This window comes from Leucoraja erinacea, chromosome 28 (genome assembly GCF_028641065.1).
Source record: "Leucoraja erinacea ecotype New England chromosome 28, Leri_hhj_1, whole genome shotgun sequence".
Lineage (NCBI taxonomy): Eukaryota > Metazoa > Chordata > Chondrichthyes > Rajiformes > Rajidae > Leucoraja > Leucoraja erinaceus.
The window spans coordinates 28655746-28675807 of NC_073404.1; the positions used below are offsets into that span (position 1 = coordinate 28655746).

Sequence of the window (20062 nt, forward strand, 5' to 3'; positions counted from 1 at the left end):
ACTCCATTTTCACCATCGAATGTGCTCCTGTCAATGGGCTCCTTGCTTGTTCTTTCCCAAAGGTCCACATTGCTTCCTTGTCTCCCCACCAGATGTTAAGTATTCTCCTGTGGCAGGTGTTAGTGAATGTTTGCAGCCCGTTTGTAGTGTGTTTTGTTGTTGTCCCTGTGTCCGATACATGCAGCATCACCCGTTTCACATTGGAGTTAAAGGTGCGTACAGTTTGGGTGTTGATTGAGATGTGTTTTGAGCTCCAGATCTTCCTGAGCATGTTAAACACCTAGCCTTATTGACTCGGCTTGATCCTACAATTTACAATTATTCCCAGCCAATGAACCTACAAACCTGTTCGTGTTTGGGATATTGGAGGAAACCGGAGAACCCGGAGGAAATCCACGCAGGTCATGGGGGTAACATGCGAACTCCACACAGACTGCATTGGTAGTCAGGATGGAAGCCGGGTCTACCAGCTGCGCCACCCTGCCGCCCTTCACTGCCATGTGTACAGGGCACATCCATTCATGAATGTTATGCCCCCGTCCCACTTAGGAAACCTGAACGGAAACCTCTGGAGACTTTGTGCCCCACCCAAGGTTTCCGTGCAATTCCCGGAGGTTCCCGGAGGTTTTTGTCAGTCTCCCTACCTGCTTCCACTACCTGCAACCTCCGGCAACCTCCGGGAACCGCACGGAAACCTTGGGTGGGGCGCAAAGTCTCCAGAGGTTTCCGTTCAGGTTTCCTAAGTGGGACAGGGGCATAACATGAAGCAAGATGTTCTTACCCAACTGTGCCAGTCCTGTCGTCATGGCAAGCACGTTTCACCTTGGGGTTGAAGATATCCTTCGTGTGGAGGGCAGCTTCTCTCGTGAAACACTGAAAGAAGAAATTCTCAGTTCAGTGGTGTGCTTATTGAAAAGTTGGTCCTCACCTCGATAGGACCGAACGAAATCAGCCTCAAGAGCAACAGATCAAAGAGGGCGGTGAATCTGTGGGATTTGTTGCCAAACACGGTTGTGGAGGCCAAGTCAATGGATATTTTGACAGACGGGTGTCTGGGGTTACGGGGAGAAGGCAGGAGAATGGGGTTGAGAGGGAAAGATAGATCAGCCATGATGGAATGGCGTAGACATGATGGGCCGAATGGTCTATTTCTGCTCCTACAAACATAGAAACATAGAAATTAGGTGCAGGAGTAGGCCATTCGGCCCTTCGAGTCTGCACCGCCATTCAATATGATCATGGCTGATCATCCAACTCAGTATCCCGTACCTGCCTTCTCTCCATACCCCCTGATCCCCTTAGCCACAAGGACCACATCTAACTCCCTCTTAAATATAGCCAATGAACTGGCCTCGACTACCCTCTGTGGCAGAGAGTTCCAGAGATTCACCACTCTCTGTGTGAAAAAAGTTCTTCTCATCTCGGTTTTAAAAGATTTCCCCCTTATCCTTAAGCTGTGACCCCTTGTCCTGGACTTCCCCAACATCGGGAACAATCTTCCTGCATCTAGCCTGTCCAACCCCTTAAGAATTTTGTAAGTTTCTATAAGATCCCCTCTCAATCTTCTAAATTCTAGAGAGTATAAACCAAGTCTATCCAGTCTTTCTTCATAAGACAGTCCTGACATCCCAGGAATCAATCTGGTGAACCATCTCTGCACTCCCTATTTTGCCAATAATGTCCTTTCCTCAGATTTGGAGACCAAAACTGTACGCAAGTTCACTTGTGAACCTATGAACAAATGTCAATTAAACATTCTCCAATCCCTTGACCACACAAAGTTAAACTGCCTTGGCTGTAACAAGACAAGTCTAGCGGCGACACGGTGGCGCAGTGGTAGAGTTTCTGCCTTACAACCCGGAGACCAGGGTTCGATCCCGACTACGGGTACTGTCTGTACGGAGTTTGCACGTTCTCCCCGTGACCTGCGTTGGTTTTCTCCAAGATCTTCGGTCTCCTCCCACCCTCCAAAGACGGACAGGTTTGTGTGTTGTTAATTGGCTTGGTATAAATGTAAATTGTCCCCAGTGTGTGTGTAGGATAGTGTTAGTGTGCGGGGGGGTGGGGGTCGCTGGTCGGCACAGACTCGGTGGGCCGCAGGGCTTGTTTCCGCGCTGTATCTCCGAACTAAACTAAACTTTGGTAAGTGAGGAGAGCGTTATTTTGAGTGACAAGTCTGAACAGGAGTTGCAGAGGTAAAAAAAATCCCCCTTTGATCGAGCATTCCAAGTGAGAATGAAAGCCAAGGTGATCTTTCAAATGCAGTTTATTGTGTCTGAGGTAAACTCGCTGATGGGATTATTAAGACCAACTCCACCTTAGTCACTCGTAACGCCATATTGGGTGCGGTTAACACTTTTGCCACCCACCAAGCACACTCTTTGGGGCTTAAAGCTGGAGAAACTCAGTGGGTGAGGCAGCATCTATGGAGCGAAGGAAATAGGCGACATTTCGGGCCGAAACCCTCAGGGTTTCGGCCCGAAACGTCGCCTATTTCCTTCGCTCCATAGATGCTGCCTCACCCGCTGAGTTCCTCCAGCATTTTTGTCTCCCTTCGATTTTTCCAGCATCTGCAGTTCTTTCTTAAACTCTTTGGGACTTTATAACTTTCTTGATTCATTTTAACACTGGCACGGTGTCTCAGCGGTAGAGTTGCTGCCTTACAGCGCCAGAGACCTAATTTCGATCCGGACCATGGGTGCTGTCTCCCTCCTAACCCCATTCTCCTGCCTTCTCCCCATAACCCCTGACACCCGTACTAATGGAGCGTGTATTTGGAGTGTGGGAGGAAACTGGAGCACCCGGAGAAAAACAACTTGGGTCATGGGGAGAACGTGCAAACTCCGTACAGACAGCACCCGTAGTCAGGATCGAACCTGGGTCTCTGGCGCTGCTAGGCAGCGACTCTACCGCTGCGCCACCGTGTCGCCTAGGCAGTTTAGTTTAGTTTAGTTTAGAGATACAGCGTGGAAACAGGCCCTTCGGCCCACCGAGTCCGTACCGTCCAGCGATCCCCGCACACTAACACTACCCTACACACACTAGGGACAATTTACATTTATACCAGGATATTAACCCTCAAACCAGGCAGAAACCAAAGATCTCTGAGAAAACCGAGATTTCTTGAATTGGAGCTCTGATTCTACAGGGTGCTATAAACAGAATTAGGAACGATGGTGCAAACAGTAGCAAAAAGGTGACTTTACCGAGGGCAGCTCTGGGATAATCCGGTCTCTTCTGACTGGGGGAAGGACACTCATTGTTGGTGTTTCCTCTGTGAAGAGAAAGTAAGACATTAGAAACAGTGTTAATGTTAAGAGGTTTGTTTAATTGATTTGAAGATATAGCATGGAAGCAGGCCCTTCGGCCCACCGAGTCCATGCCGACCACGGATCACCCGCTCACACCAGTTCCATGTTGTTCCACTTTCTCATCCACTCCCTACATACGAGGGGGAATTTTTACAGGGGGCCGATTAACTTACAAATCCGCACGTCTTTGGGATGTGGGAGGAAACCGGAGCAGCACACCGGAGGAAACACACGCGGTCACGGGGAGAATGTGCAAACTCCACACCGGCAGCACCCGATGCCAGGATCGAACCTGGGTTCCTGGAGCTGTGAGGCAGCAACCCTACCGGATGTGACACTGTGTCGCCATAGTTATTTATAACTAACTGTCCAAAAAATAAATCTAACTATGCAAAATAAAATAATGATCATGTACTGATTTCCTCACATTAAATTCTTGGGAGTCATAGAATCGTACAGCATGGAAACAGGCCCTTCAGCCCAACTTGCCCACAACCCACCAACATGTCCCATCTACATTAGTCCCACCTGCCTGCGTTTGGCCCATATCCCTCTAAACCTGTGATAGACACAGAATGCCGGAGTAACTCAGCGGGACAGGCAGCATCTCTGGAGAGATGGAACGGGTGATGTTTCGGGTCGAGACCCTTCTTCTCGAAACAAACCTTTATCAACCCAAAGGCTCACCCATTCCTTCTCTCCAGAGATGCTGCCTGTCCCGCTGAGTTACTACAGCAATGTGTGTCCATCACAGGTTTAGACCGGGCATCTGCAGTTCCTTTCTACACACTCCCTCTAAATCAAACCGATCCACATGCCAATGTTTTTTAAACATTGCTAGACAAAAATGCTGGAGAAACTCAGCGAGTGCGGCAGCATCTATGGAGCGAAGGAAATAGGCGACGTCTTGGGCCAAAACCCTCCAGTCTGAAGAAGGGTTTCGGCCGGAAACGTTGCCTATTTCCTTCGCTCCATAGATGCTGCCGCACCCGCTGAGTTTCTCCAGTATTTTTGTCTACCTTTGATTTTCCAGCATCTGCAGTTCCTCCTTGAACATTTTCTGACACGCTGCAGCCTATTCACAGGTTCAAAGTGATGGGGGGGCGGGGAGCAGGGAGGACGGGGAAGATATAATAAGAATCTGAGGGGTAACTTTTTCTACACAAAGGTTGGTGGGTGTATGGAACGAGCTGCCAGTGGAGGTAGTTGAAGCTGGGACTTTTGCAACCTCCATAAGAGACGAGTATATGTGGATAGGATAGGTTTAGAGGGATATGGGCCAAACGCAGGAAGGTGGGACCACTGTAGATGGGACATGTTCTCATGCATGTGTTTTCTCAGAGGTCTTCGGTTTCCTCCCACACTCCAAAGACGTACAGGTTTATTGGTTAACTGGCTTGGTATAAGTATCAATTGTCCCTAGTGTGTGTAGGAATAGGATAGTGTTAATGTGCGGGAATCGCTGGTCGGTGCTGACTCAGTGGGCCGAAGGGCCTGTTTCAGCGCTGTATCTCTAAACTACACCTCTATAAGATCACGCCTCATCCTCCTGCGCTCCAAGGAATAGGGCCCTGGCCTGCCTAACCTCTCCCTGTAGCTCAGTCCACAGATTTCCCCACTCATCTGCTGTGCCTGACATAAAATGATCAATAGATGGGATTCTGGAGATAGGCTGTATCTCCCTCAATGCCCCATTCTCCACCACCCCCTAAACAAAAAAACACTTCCCCTCCATCTTTTGGCCTGCTACCCATTCCCAGACTAACGCTTCCCCCTCTCACTCACCCCCTCTCTCCTCTCCCCTCCTCTTCTTCCCCATCTCTCCTCCCCTCTCTCATCCCTCTCCCTTCCTCCTCTCCCCCATCTCTCTCTCCTCTCCCCTCTCCTCTCCCCCTCCCCTCTACAATCCCTCTTCCCCTCCTCTACCCCCATCTCTCCTCTCCCCTCCTCTTCTTCCCCATCTCTCCTCCCCTCTTCTCACCATCTCCCCTCTTCCCCCCTCTCTCCTTGAATTGAATTTTGAATTCCTTTATTGTCATTCAGTCCTTACGGTCTGAACGAAATTCACTCTCCCCCTCTCTCCCCCTTCCCTCCCCTCTCTCTCTCTCCCTCTCCCTTCCCCTCCTCTCCCCCTCCCATCCTCTCTCCCCCTCCTCTCTCCTCTCCCCCCTCCCCTCTACAATCCCTCTTTCCCCTCCTCTACTACCCCCATCTCTCCTCTTCTCCCCATCTCTCCTCCCCCAATCTCCCCCCCCCCCATATCTCCTCTCCCCCTTCTCTCCCCCCCATGTCTCCTCTCCCCTCGCCGGAAACTACAACACAACAGCGACTTAACCTCGGCGCTGGATGGACGCCAAGATAAATGTTACAGTGAGCGATGATTGTAAAGTTTGCACTAAAGAATTCGCTGCATTTCTTAGAAATCAACCCCCAAACGGAACGAGCAGGGGGAACATGTTTCTGCAGTGACATCATCTTGGCTCAAAAGTTTACAAACTCTGCCCCAAACTTTCCCAACTGTAATGAGCCGGCAACAAGTCTGCGCGCAGTCGATGCAGTCGCTGCCATCTCCAAACTGCTAAATGTGTGTTTAAAAAAAAACCTCCTAATTAAACCACTCTTACCTGAAAGGTTGTCTTCAAAACGCGAAAGTAAAAAGTCTCAGTTAAAGTGCGATTTTTGAGGCAGCCCCGGATTAGTCCGAGTCGATCTCACAGTGGTGGTGGCATTGATTTAGCCGTTCACCGTAGTTTGGATTGAAGTGTCTTTGCTTCAGTGCTCTGCTGAGTGTGGCGGCGTCTGCTCTGATTCAGTTTCCCCAAATCCCGGTGTGATTACTCTCCGCCTAACGTTCTTTCACCGCCCGGGAGGGAACAAACGGCATCCCAACCAACGTGGCTGGGATTTTTTTCTTCTCTTCTTTCTTGGACAGAAAATTCCAACCCACCCCCAATCCTCAGCTACAGAGAGCAAGCAGGCAGCTGTTTTCCATTCCCCGTTCCAAGGGATTTATCCCAGGAATCTCAGCAACTTCTTGCTATTGAGAGAGTGCAGCGTCGGCTCACCCAGGTCAATTCCTGGGCTGACATATGATGAAAGAATGGATCGACTCAGGGCTTGTTTATTTTATATTAATTGGAATTTAGAAGGATGGGAGGGGATCTTACAGAAACATATAACATTCTTAAGGGATTGGACAGGCTAGATGCAGGAAAAAACAGGGGTCACTGTTTAAGAATAAGGGGTTTAGGACTGAGATGTGGAAAAACGTTGTCAGCCAAAGTTGTGAACCTGTGGAATTCTCTGCCACAGAAGGCAGTGGAGGCCAATTTGCTGGATAGAAACATAGAAACAATCAAAATAGGTGCAGGAGGAGGCCATTTCGCCCTTCGAGCCAGCACCGCCATTCAATGTGATCATGGCTGATCATCCCCAATCAGTACCCCGTTCCTGCCTTCTCCCCATATCCCCTGACTCCACTATCTTTAAGAGCCCTTTCTTGCTCTCTCTTGAAAGCATCCAGAGAACCTGCCTCCACTGCCCTCTGAGGCAGAGAATTCCACAGACTCACAACTCTCTGTGTGAAAAAGTGTTTCCTTGTCTCCGTTCTAAATGACTTACCCCTTAGTCTTAAACTGTGGCCCCTGGTTCTGGGCTCCCCCAACATCGGGAACACGCTTCCTTCCTCTAGCGTGTCCAATCCCTTAATAATCTTATACGTTTCAATAAGATCTCCTCTCATCCTTCTAAATTCCAGAGTACACAAGCCCAGCCGCTCCATCCTCTCAGCGTATGACAGTCCTGCCATCCCGGGAATTAACCTTGTGAACCTACGCTGCACTCCCTCAAAGAATAGCAAGAATTCATTGTGATCATGGCTGATCATCCACAATCAGTAACCCGTGCCTGCCTTCTCTCCATATCCCTTGATTCCGCTAGCCCCTGTTTTCAAGAGAGTTAGATATGAGGACTGACTGAACTTTGTGCCTTCCACCACAGTGAAGAATGCTGTGATGGATGTTTGTGTTAAATCTTATTGTGTATTGTGTGTTCTTTTTAAGTGTATCGCTGCTGGCAAATTCATTTCACTGCACCTTCAGGTGCATCAGATAAATAAAATTGACTTTGACTTTTGACTTTTTAGACCTTAGCCCTGATGTAACACGGATTTGAGACAGGAAAATCATGTTTTATTGATTTGAAAAAGTCACAAAGTGCTGGAGTAACTCAGTGGGTCAGGCAGCATCCCTGGAGAACATGGACATCTAATGTTTTGGGTGTGGGCTCTTCTTCAGACTGATTGAGGAGGGGGAGAAAAAGCTGGAAGGGAAGGGGCAGGACAACATCTGGCAGGTGATAGGTGGAGGAAGGAACTGCAGATGCTGGTTTAATGCCGGAGTAACTCAGCGGGACAGGCAGCATCTCTATGGAGAAGGAATGGGCGAGACCCTTCATCAAACTGAGAGTCAGGGGTGAGGGGAAACTGCAGATGTGGATGAATGTTGATGAACAAAGAGAATGTAAAGTGTGAAAGTGACAGATCAAAGCAGAGGATGGTCAGGGAAATGTAGAACGGTTCATTGTTGACTGAGAGGAAGGTGACAACGAGGTGTGCAAACAGTAAAATTAATCAGGAAGTCGGTGTTTTAGAATGTGGAGTTTAGAATTTAAAACTGAATCTAGTGGGAGAGCTGGGATGGGGGGGAGAGAGAGGGGGAGAGAGAGGGGGAGAGAGAGAGGGAGAGAGAGAGAGAGAGGGAGAGAGAGAGAGAGAGAGAGAGAGAGGAGAGAGAGAGAGAGAGAGAGAGAGGAGAGAGAGAGAGAGAGAGAGAGAGAGAGAGAGAGAGAGAGAGAGAGAGAGAGAGACAGAGAGAGATAGAGAGAGAGAGAGAGAGCAAGGGTGACGAAGTTAGAGAAATCAAAAGTCATACTACTGGGTTGTAATCATAATCATACTCTATTAGCCAAGTATGTTTTGCAACATATGAGGAATTTGATTTGCCATACAGTCATACCAATAAAAAGCAACAGAACACACAAAAGACATTTTAACATAAACATCCACCACAGTGACTCCTCCACATTCCTCACTGTGATGGAAGGCGAAAAAAATTTCAATCACTTCCTTCTTTGTCCTCCAGCGGTCGGGGGCCTCTAACCTTCCGTTATCGGGGCAATCTTGGCTCCCGTAGCCGGCGGCGCGCCTCCTTGTCGGGGCGATCAAGCTCCTGCATCGGGGGGGTGTGGGGGGGGGGGGGAATCTCAGCTCCCCCGCGCCGGGCGATCTACCCCTGGGTCGGGGCTGGTCGAACGTCATGCGGCTTTTGGAGCTTCCCGACGTCGGTCTCAGCCCCAGGCTGCGAGCTCCTTGATGTTAAAGTCCGCAGCCCACGGTTGTAGCGTTGAGCCCAGGCTCCGATGTTAAGTCCACGTCCCCGCGGTGGGGCTCAAAGTCAGTCCCGAGCGAGGCCGCCAGCTCCACGATGTTAGGCCGCAGAGCTACCGGATATACGACCCGGAAAACAATCGCATCTCCGGCAAGGTAGGAGATTGAAAGAGTGTTTCCCCCCCCCCCCCCCCCCCCCCCCCCCCCACCCACTCACATAACCAAACCAGAGAAGATAATTAACACAAACTTTTTAAAAACGACACTAAAAATAACAAAAAAAAGTGACAAGGACAGACAGACTGTAGGCGAGGCTGCCATCACAGCGCCACCCGGTGGAACGTGAGGTGCCTAAGCGGAATATGAGGTGCTGTTTCTCCAACTTGCATTTGGCGTCTTTGGAATAAGCTGACATCTGCAGCTCCTTGTCTCTAAATCTTTTGGCAATGGTGCCACCTGCTGGATATTCATAATCTGGTGTGAACATTGTAAATGTAATCACCAAGGCTACATAACCGTGGAGTTAACTAAATAACTTCATTTTATTCTGTATAAAAGTCACAATATGCTTTTATCTGGGACTAGCATTCGATATTTTAAGGTAGTCTCTCAACCAGTCAGGTTTGGACTCTCGAAGATAGACACAAAATGCTGGAGTAACTCAGCGGGACTGGCAGCAACTCTGGAGAGAAGGAATGGGCGACGTTTCGAGTCGAGACCCATCTTCAGACTGGAATGAAGAAGGGTCTTGACCCTCTCAACACTGTATCACTCTATGACTCCATGATGAAGAACATAATGGAGTCACAGAAATGGGAAACCTAGTTATTATTATCAATTGTCTAAACATATAAGGAGGCCAATTGGCCCATTGGGACCATGGCAGTAATCAGAGCTATCCCATCAATCCGTTATCACTTATTATCCTATTCTCTCATAACCCATTGTCCCTCAGTTACCCATCAACTCGCCCATGATACTTCTACCACATACAGTAGCTGCACGAGGAGGTCGGAACTGATCACAGCTTACTCACTGCTTTCTGCATCACTCCCTCTGTGATCGTGTGATGGGGAAGACACATGATTGAGAGCACAGTGATAGAGACACAAGGAACTGCAGGCGCTGGAATCTTGAGTGAGACACAGAGTGCTGGAGGAACTCAGCGAGTCAAGCAGCATCTCATCGAGTCATAGAGTGATACAGCGTAGAAACAGGCCCTTCGGCCCAACTTGCCAGTGATCCCTGCACACTAACACCAAAGATCATAGAGCGGACGCTCTGCTCTGATCCTTGACTAACACAGTCCGACTAGGGACAATTTATCATTTTACCGATGCCAATTAAATAGATGCTGCCACACCCGCTGAGTTTCTCCAGCATTTTTGTCTTACCTTCGATTTTCCAACATCTGCAGCTCCTTCTTGAACTGAATAAAGGGGGACAATCTTTAAGTCAAGATTGTGAGCTTGAATGTAGGAGGAAGACTCTGAAGCAAGACGTTATGTGTTAAAGAAGGAACTGCAGTTGCTGGAAAATCGAAGGTCAGTCTGAAGAAGGGTTTCATAGAAACATAGAAATTAGGTGCAGGAGTAGGCCATTCGGCCCTTCGAGCCTGCACCGCCATTCAATATGATCATGGCTGATCATCCAACTCAGTATCCCGTACCTGCCTTCTCTCCATACCCTCTGATCCCTTTAGCCACAAGGGCCACATCTAACTCCCTCTTAAATATAGCCAATGAACTGGCCTCGACTACCCTCTGTGGCAGAGAGTTCCAGAGATTCACCACTCTGTGTGAAAAAAGTTCTTCTCATCTCGGTTTTAAAGGAATTCCCCCTTATCCTTAAGCTGTGACCCCTTAACCCCGAAACGTTGCCTATTTCCTTCGCTCCATAGATGCTGCTGCACCCGCTGAGTTTCTCTGAAGCAAGACAGTGGGTTTTAACCAAAGATCTTGGGTTTTAACTTGGGAAAGACATGTGTCTGGAGGTGTGTGTGAGCTTAAGTCCTCCCTCCACCACCTCCAGTTTAAATTCCATTTGGAATATTTTGGGGGACCAAGAAACCAAGAACCAACGGACAGTTCCAGCCGCTACGGTCAGGCAAACGCCTCCGTTGCCATGCAGTGAGAACGGAGAGGTTGAGAAGGAGTTTCTTCCCAGAGGCAATTCGGACTGTAAATGCCTATCTCACCAGGGATTAACTCTACAGAACGTTTTTCCTTCTATTATTTATTATGTAAAAGAATATGTGTGTTATGATTGTGTTTATAATTTGTTTGGTTGTTTTGTTGTTTGTCTTTTGCACAAAAGTCCGCGAACATTGCCACTTTCATTTCACTGCACATCTCGTATGTGTATGTGACAAATAAACTTGACTTGACTTGAGTGGGGGGTCAGAGTTCGAGCCTGGGGTGGTGGCGGTGGGGAGGACTACAACTCCCGGCGGGCCGTGCGCTCTCGGGGTGAGTGGGACTACAACTCCCGGCGGGCCGTGCGCTCTCGGGGTGAGCGGGACTACAACTCCCGGCAGGCAGTGCGCTCTAGGTGGTGGGGGGCAAAGATCTTAGAGCGAAGCGGGGAGAGAGAGTGCCCCAAGACAATGTTTCTTATTTACAATGTTTCTTATTTAATGTCCCTTGTCTAGTCTGAAATAAAGTTCATTATTGGTTTAGAAGAAATATAATTGTGTGTGTTATATACATTTATATAATTTTCATGTATGTGTGTTTATAAACATTTTATTCCTTAACAAGAATCAACAGAATTATGAACTAACAGAATTATGAATCTAACCCTATAATCACGCACAAAAAGTCCCCCCCTGTCAATCACCCTGCGGGTCGGGTCGGTTCCGGTTACTACAAAATCAACTCAAACACTGCTTGTGAGCCATTTAAAAAGAAATGATTTAGTTTGAAGTTTGAAATGACAGATTTGTGAATCTGACCCACACAAACTGTTGCCCTGCAACATTGATTACAGTGTGAGTCGGGTCGGGTCAGGTAGGCTCAGGTTGCTAAAATGGGCGTGGGAAATGCCCATGATCCCCTCCATAGCGTACTACACGTGACGTCAGCCCATTGCATTCAGCAGGAGTGGCCCATCTTGCTCCGCTATAAGATCTTTGGTGGGGGGAGGGGGCAGTCCGTGGATATCAGGCCGGGCGGCCCCGTGCACGCTCTCTTTCCCCAACATGGCGCCCAAGGCGAAGAAGGAGGTTAAGGAGGGTGAGGAGGAGCGGGGGGAGACGGGGAGGAGGGAAGGAGGAGGAGAGGAGGAGGAGAGGAGGGGAAGGAGAGATCAGCGGCTGTTCCCGCCGGCTCGGGGCTCCCGTCACGGGCAGGCGGAGGGGACACGGGGGGAGGAACACGACGCTAACTCCAGGCCCAACTTGTGAGAGGCCTCAGCGGCACCGCGCTGTCCCCACCGGCCCCACGGCAAGCGCTGCCAGCCAGCCCGCCCGCAGCGAGGCCCTCCATCGTGCTGCCGGCCCGGGGCTGAGGGGAGAGGAGGCAGGGGGAGCGGGAGGACCCGGCATCGTGGCGCTGGGCCTGTGGAGGCCGAAGCCCGCCATGGGGGGGGAGTTTGGTGTTTTTGTAATGAGGCTGCCGAGAGCATTTCGTTGGGCCTGAAGGGGTCCGACAATGGATGGGGGGTGGAGAGACGGGGCAGGGAGCTGAGGCAGGGCCGGGAGACTGGAGACGGGCTGAGGCTCTGGGTCACACACACACACACACACACACACACACGCATGGAACGAGCTGCTGGATGCGATATATGTTCAAGAAGGGACTGCAGATGCTGGAGAATCGAAGGTAGACAAAATTGCTGGAGAAACTCAGCGGGTGCAGCAGCATCTATGGAGCGAAGGAAATAGGCAACGTTTCGTCCCGAAACGTTGCCTATTTCCTTCGCTCCATAGATGCTGCTGCACCCGCTGAGTTTCTCCAGCAATTTTGTCTACCTGCTAGACGAGATAGTTCAGGTACCGACTATCCCAACGTTTAAGAAACAGTTGAGACAGGTACATGGGTAGGACAAGTTTAAGGGGGGATATTGCAGGCAAATGGGACTGTCTTAGACTGGGGACATCCTCATCAATCAACATCGGTGGTTGGGCCCAATGGGCTCTTTCTTTGCTGTACGAGTCAATGCTGACCTGTTTTACTGGAAGCAAAACCTTGCCTCTGCACGTTATCTCTAACTGAGCTGGTCTCTGTGGGGTAAGTGCCCCCAAGGCGAGCTGGCGGTGAGCGCAGAGGCTGAGGAAGTATGCGTGGCCACCTCCACAGCTCTCACACGAGGCCTGACATCGCTGGCTAGGGGCCAGATGAGAGACGCACACGGTCCGATCTTTATACCCACAGGCCTCTGGTGATAGAGTCCTATAGCGCTTGTCCATGCTGACCAAGATGCCCCATCTAAGCTAGTCCAATTTAGCCCAAATCCCTCAACACCATTCCCATCCATGTGTCTTTTAAATGTTGTTATTTTATCTACCTAAACGACCTCCTCTGGCAATTAATCTCTTATACACACCAGGCTCTATGTGAAGTGGTTGCCCCTCTGGTTCCTGTTAAATCTTTTCTGCTCGCCTGAAACTTAAGCCCCCTGGATCTTGATTCCCCTACCCTGGGGGTAAAATACTATATTCACCCTATCTATTCCCTTCATTTTATAGATACAGTTAGTAGTTGGAGCATATATCAGGTTTTTAAAATTTTGGATCATATAAATGTGGGTAATTTTAAGCCGTGCATTTTAGCTCCCATGTTTCTATCGGTCTGAGCCTTTTTCCGGAAATAGAGAAATTTTGACTGGGAAGGGACAGAAGGTATAACAGAATAAGAGTTTAGAATCTTTTGGAACTTGTCAGGTGCAAATGATGTTTTTTTTAGCGATCAAAGCATGAGCATTTATGATTATAGCAATTTTATACTGATGCACCTTGACCTCCAAGCACGGGGAATGAATAGAATATTTCCAGGTTATCCGACCAGGCTTCTGGTTTAATGGTGCATTTAGCAAAGTGTGCATTCTTAAATATTTTGTGTAAAATGCAGAAGGTGCAACTGATTTTTTTTCCCCTCTTAGCTGCCCCTGCCAAGACGGAAGCTAAAGTCAAAGCCTTGAAGGCTAAGAAGGCTGTTTTAAAAGGTGTTCACAGTCACAGGCAGAAGAAAATCAGGACAACACCTACCTTCAGGAGACCAAAGACACTCAGACTGAGAAGACAACCCAAGTATCCCAGAAAGAGTGCTCCCAGGAGGAACAAGTATGTCTGATTTTTTTTTTCTACTCTCTAAAAATTAAAAAAAATTAAAAAATTCTGCAAGTCAAGCTTGATTTTTTTTGGTTAACGTTGCATATTTCATTGCAACAGAAGTACTATATGTGGATATGTAATTCTGGAGTCGTACAGGAGACTCCAAATGCGCTCGGCATCAAAAGTTATTAATATTTCGTGCAGTTGGGGTGGAAACAAATGCTGGGAAATCTCAGAAGGGTTTTGGCCCGAAACGTTGCCTATTTCCTTCGCTCCATAGATGCTGCTGCACCCGTTGAGTTTCTCCAGTATTTTTGTGTACCTTGGGAAATCTCAGTTGGTCTGGCAGCATATGTGGTGGAAGAAACATGTTTTGGCCCCATGAGTGCTTACAACTGAATAAATTTCAGGTACATTAAGTCTTAACAGCAAATACTGCTGGAGGAACTCGGCAGGTTGAGCAGTATCTGTGTGGAGGGGGGGAGGAATTGTTGATATTGCTGCCTGAGACCCTGCTTGGATCCCTACTCAGCCTGAAATATCAGCAGTTGCTGCCCACCCCATGATGCTGCTTGACCCACCGTGTTCGTTCAGCAGTTTTGTTTTCATTCCAAATTCTAATGCATACATAGATTTTTGGAGAGGCCGTCATACTTCATATTCTCAGCCATGTATTGAGTGGAGTTTTATTAGAGACTTTATGTTTTATGTAACGTGGATCTGGGGAGTCTCTATGCTGGGTAGAAGCATGGATATTGTTGATCCTCTCGGGCACAGACTTGGCTAAGATTCATTAACTTGGCATAGAATCCATATCAAATTTGGGTACTTTATGTGCCATTGAGTTGTTGGTCTACTGATCTGCCACGTTATAATGAGGTGTCTTTGGACAAGTGCAGGAGTAGCTCATTCAACCCTTCGAGCCAGCACTGCCATTCAGTGTGATTATGGCTGATCATCTACAATCAGTCCCTTGACTTCACTATCTTTAAAAGCTCTGTCTAACTCTCTTGAAAGCATCCAGAGAATTGGCCTCCACTGCCTTCTGAGGCAGAGAATTCCACAGATTCGCAACTCTCTGGGTGAAGAGGTTTTTCCTCATCCCCGTTCTAAATGGTCTATTATTCTTAAACTGTGGCCCCCTGGTTCTGGACTCCCCAACATCGGGAACATGTTTCCTGCCTCTAGTGTGTCCAATCCCTTAATAAACTTATGTTTCAATCAAATTTGTGATTTGATTATATCACTTTATACTGAGCCTGTCTGCAGTAAGATATCATGCTTTAGGCTGCAGAAAAGAAATGACAAGCGGTTGAAGGGTGGTTGAATGGATAATGATGCTCTGTCAACTCATCTGTGTATTTAGATTCAGCAGGAATGTGCCTGGTGCAAATGATGTTTTTATTTAGCGATCAAAGCATGAGAATTTGTGATTATTACTACTTTATACTGATGCACCTGTAGATATAGGGATGTACAAATCAATCTAATACCTATACGTGCCAGTATCTCCCCAAAAGAGAATTGGCTCTTTGAACTGTACATTAAAATGTAACTATCTATTTATGTTGTCTTCAGGTTGGACCATTATGCTATCATTAAATTCCCTCTCACCACGGAGTCGGCTATGAAGAAAATTGAAGACAACAATACGTTGGTTTTCATTGTTGATATAAAAGCTAACAAGCACCAAATCAAACAGGCTGTTAAGAAACTCTATGATATTGATGTAGCTAAAGTCAACACTCTTATCAGGTGGGTGATGGAATGTTAAAATTCGTTTTTGATTCTGAAGTATAAAAGCTGGAATGGAAAATGTTTAGCAACTGATAGATTCTCAACTTGATGCTTTCTGGTAATATGGGGCAGTCAATTAAAAAAAATTGAATCAATTTCAATCTATATGTTGTAATTGGAAATAAGGATCAAGTTGTTAAGGATGTAGGAAGGAACTGCAGTTGCTGGTTATACACGGAAGACAGACACAAAATGCTGGAGTAAATCAGCGGGTCGGGCCTGCTGTCCTGAGTTACTCCAGCATTTTGTGTCTATCAAGTGTTAGACTTCAGCTTGTTACTTACTAGTTTGGCAGTGATGCTGGACTTAGTTCCTCAAATTCTTGACGTCCCTGTTTAAAATGCAGGGAACATTTGGTTGTGGGTTGCCTCCGTGATTAGAGAATTGGACAGTTACCAAAAATTGAGAGTTTGATGTGGCAACTTAGCCTGTGATTGCAATGAGATTCCAGTGATGTTATTTGATGAATAAAAATTGCAACAGAACCTGTACATTACTCTTTAAAAGAATGCCTAATAAGGAAGGAAAACAATTTCATATGATTAGACGTGTCTGTAAATTAAAATCCTTATGACCAAATAAATTGAATATTTTCTTGCATCACACTTCAAACAGAAGCACGGAGCTTTGAATATTTATCAATGAGATATAGAGCAAATTACACAAGGAAAATGGTCAGTCTTCAATGCTTCATTTAAATCTGGTTATTCTAGTCTCTGCCACATACAACCAGAATTGTGGGGTCAGTATTAAGGCTGAAATTTAAATTCATATATCGAAGTCTAGTTATTGCTAAATTGGATTAAACTCTCAGGTTATACTTGGGTCAATAGTCAGAGAGCACAGAGATGGGCCTGACCATCATCTACCCGTGTCCCATTTTACTCTTGACTCTCATGATTCTGGCATTTCCCTACATGTGAAGGGTAATTTGCAGTAGCTAACAAGTCAACCATTGTGCATATCTTTGGGATGTGGGATGAAAGCTCAGGAGAAACTCACTCAGTCACTGCAAAAATACACCCGTTCCAAACGGGCAGCACTAGAGATCAGAATGGAATCTAGTTCACTGGAGCTGAGGCAGCAGCTTGATTAGCTGCACCAGTGACCTCCATTGTCAAGGTGCATTGTCTTGCCTGATGCTGCAACAGGACAAAGGTATATTAATCTAATAGCTGTTATATTGGATGAGGTTTGCAGGTTGCAGAGATTTATATCTTGATTATATGCTACTGTAAAGTGGAGTCGGGTGGAGGTTTTTATGGAGATTTACAAAGTTGGGGGTTCAAGAAGAGATGGATGAATTTGTGTCTACTAAATATGCAAGATTGGACAAAAATTAATTTGTGTTCTTGTTGGGATGAAACAATGCAGATATTAATCATTGTGCAAATGATGGAAACTTGTTTCACCTGATCAACATGAAGAGTTTGATTCAAAGGAACCGCTGATGCACATTGACAAATGAAGGCTAAGCATTTATTACTTTTTTCTCTCTGCTGTTTGTAACGAATGCTTTCCCTTCAGGCCTGATGGTGAGAAGAAAGCCTACGTCCGTCTGGCTCCAGACTATGACGCATTGGATGTGGCTAATAAGGTAAATGCATGAATCTTCCCACCTCCAGAGGTGCTGTCTGAGGACGCAGTTGATTTGATCCTGTGCTGTTTAGTTTAGAGATACAGCGCGGAAACGGGCCCTTCGGCCCACTGAGTCCGCACCGACCAGCGATCCCCGCGCACTAACACTGTCCTACACACACTAGGGAGAATTTACATTTATACCAAGCCAAGTAACCTACAAACCTGCACGCCTTTGGAGAGTGGGAGGAAACCGGTGTACACGGAGAAACCCCATGTGGTTACAGGGAGAACGTACAAACTCTGTACTGACAGCACCAGTAGTCGGGATCAAACCCGGGTCTCGGGCGCTGTGAGGCAGCAACTCTACTGCTGTGCCTCCCCTGCTTTACTGATTAATTGTGTAAGACATGTAGGTGCTGACATGATGGAATTGATGTGTATTCCTGTGGTTATTTCCCCAATCTAGTGCATGCCTCAGTAGAAAAATATGATGGTTTGAATGGTAGCAGGTGAAGTGGTACATGATGCCGAATAGATCTTTGCTTTTGGTTTGAACGGGGAAAACTGCTAGCCCTTGTGAAACAGGATCACTTTGATCTGATTTGATCTGAAGAAAGGTCTCGTCCCGAAACCTCACCCATTCCTTCTCTCCAGAGATGCTGCCTGTCCTGCTGAGTTACTCTAGTATTTTGTGTCTACCTTCACTTTGATCTGTTCAGTCCCTAAAATATATGGTTGCACATGGAAATACCTTTAAGCAGAGGATATTTTCTCTGGAATGATCTTCCCTTGCTCCTTGTGCAATAGTATGCTGGTTTTAGATGTCCCACAGCTAGACCTGACTCTTTATTTCTGATGTTTTGTAGCATAGGTGTGGCAGGTTTGAGGTTTTACTGTGTAAATACTGAACCAAAATCAATTCATCTGGTTGCTTTGAATGGTTCGGGATGCTATGCATCTTCATTGTGAATGTGTATTGTATATACTTAGTGGGATGTTTTTCTATCACTTGTCTTTTTTTTGCTTTGTTGCAGATTGGCATCATCTAAACTGGTTTCAAGAAGAACTGTATAAATTAATAAAAAATGTTGAATTTTACTGTATGCTTTTTCTTGGTGTTTGTATCTTACTGAGTACTCAAGGCCATTCCATTGATTTCAGAATTCTTTGCTTCTGTATGTACCCGTTTGAACCTCAGTTGAGCGTCCAGTTTTGTATGGAGACACTAGGAACTGCAGATGCTGGAATCTTGAGTAGAAAACAATGTTGAAGTAACTCCGTGGGTCGGGCAACATCTGTGGATGTGGATAGGCGCCTTTAAAAAAATAAATAAATAAATAAATGTCCTGACACAAACACTGCCTATCCAAGTTCTCCAGAGATGCTGCCTGACCTGCTGAGTTACTCCAGCACATTTTTTTTTTCCAACCTCTCATCTTTGGTATTCCCTCATTACTTTGTGTCGGTGTACCCTCACCAATTCCATTGTTTCCTCCAAACTGAACAATGTTGTTCTTCTGAAGATAGATGCAAAATGCTGAAGTGACTCAGCGAGTCAGGCAGCATCTCTGGAGAAAGCAATAGGTGATGTCACCTGTTTAAGAAAGAACTGCAGATGCTGGAAAAATCGAAGGTAGACAAACATGCTGGAGAAACTCAGTGGGTGAGGCAACATCTATGGAGCGAAGGAATAAGTGACGTTTCGGGTCGAGGCCCTTCTTCAGACTGATGTCACCTATTTTCTCCAGAGATGCTGGCCCATTGCATCTCCTGCCCCCTTGCCTTACTTACCCAAATTGGTGCGTCCATCCATCCATCCAGCACATGGCCCATTGCATCTCCTGACTCGCCATGGTCGGCTACTGTTTAACATGAACATCTTGTGTTTAAATACAATTGCTTCGTTCTATAAAATATGCACCTGTAAAATTGCAACTCGACTCTTTAGCATTGGTGTTCTGCACACTTTCCTTCAGTGCACTATACATTGGACTTTATTTAGAGCATTGTCATCTTGTGGGAGGCTGCTGGTTATTACCTTTTGCTATTGTTTGAGGTGTTGGTAATGATTCGCCTTAAATTTCATGTTATTTACTTTATCATGTATCTGTACAGTCGATGACTCGATTGTAATCGTGTATTGTCTTCCCGCTGACAGGTTAGCACACAAAAGCTTTTCACTGTACCTTGGTACACATGACAATAGCTTAAACTGATAGACAGCCATCCTGGTGAAGGAGAGTGGTATTGAATGGACAAAAAAAGAAAGTTGGAGTAACTCAGCGGGATTGAATAAGTTGTTTAGAGATTTCAATCCTGTATTGAAGGAGCAGTAATATATTTGCGAGTCAGCCTGGTGCGTGACTTAGAAACATAGAAAATAGGTGCGGGAGGAGGCCATTTGGCCCCTCGAGCCTGCACCGCCATTCATTGTGATCTTGGCTGATCATCCACAATCAGTAACCCATGCCTGCCTTCTCAAATCCATTGATTCCGCTAGCCCCCAGAGCTCTATCTAACTCTCATTTAAATCCATCCAGTGAATTGGCCTCTATTGCCTTCTGTGGCAGAGAACGCCACAAATTCACAACTCTCGGTGAGAAGTTTTTTTTCGTCTCAGTTTTAAATGGCCTCCCCTTTATTCTGAGACTGGCCCCTGGTTCTGGACTCCCCCAACATTGGGAACATTTTTCCTGCATCTAGCTTGTCTAGTCC

General features: G+C 46.8%; 2 protein-coding genes and 3 non-coding genes across 5 annotated transcripts in view; 4 read left to right on the forward strand and 1 right to left on the reverse strand.

The window, feature by feature from the left end:
• Nucleotides 1-6358, reverse strand: part of rab34a (RAB34, member RAS oncogene family a) — a 30906-nt gene extending 24548 nt beyond the window's left edge. The window contains exons 1-3 of the mRNA XM_055658128.1: nucleotides 5936-6358; nucleotides 3207-3274; nucleotides 782-873 (exon numbers count right to left, since the gene is read on the reverse strand). Coding sequence (XP_055514103.1) covers nucleotides 782-873; nucleotides 3207-3260 — 146 coding nt within the window. The 5' untranslated portion in view covers nucleotides 3261-3274; nucleotides 5936-6358. The remainder of the gene's footprint in view (nucleotides 1-781; nucleotides 874-3206; nucleotides 3275-5935) is intronic.
• Nucleotides 6359-11772: 5414 nt separating this feature from the next.
• On the forward strand, nucleotides 11773-18445 carry rpl23a (ribosomal protein L23a). Its single transcript, XM_055658130.1, has 5 exons — nucleotides 11773-11930; nucleotides 13798-13978; nucleotides 15548-15724; nucleotides 17294-17363; nucleotides 18382-18445. Exons 1-5 carry the CDS (start codon nucleotides 11897-11899, stop codon nucleotides 18394-18396), a joined length of 477 nt encoding a protein of 158 aa, XP_055514105.1. The 5' UTR covers nucleotides 11773-11896; the 3' UTR covers nucleotides 18397-18445.
• Nucleotides 13579-13651, forward strand: LOC129710899 (small nucleolar RNA Z17). Its single transcript, XR_008725754.1, has one exon. It is a non-coding gene; the product is annotated as a small nucleolar RNA Z17 (small nucleolar RNA).
• On the forward strand, nucleotides 15355-15428 carry LOC129710898 (small nucleolar RNA Z17). Its single transcript, XR_008725753.1, has one exon. It is a non-coding gene; the product is annotated as a small nucleolar RNA Z17 (small nucleolar RNA).
• On the forward strand, nucleotides 17153-17222 carry LOC129710897 (small nucleolar RNA SNORD42). Its single transcript, XR_008725752.1, has one exon. It is a non-coding gene; the product is annotated as a small nucleolar RNA SNORD42 (small nucleolar RNA).
• Nucleotides 18446-20062: the final 1617 nt, after the last annotated feature.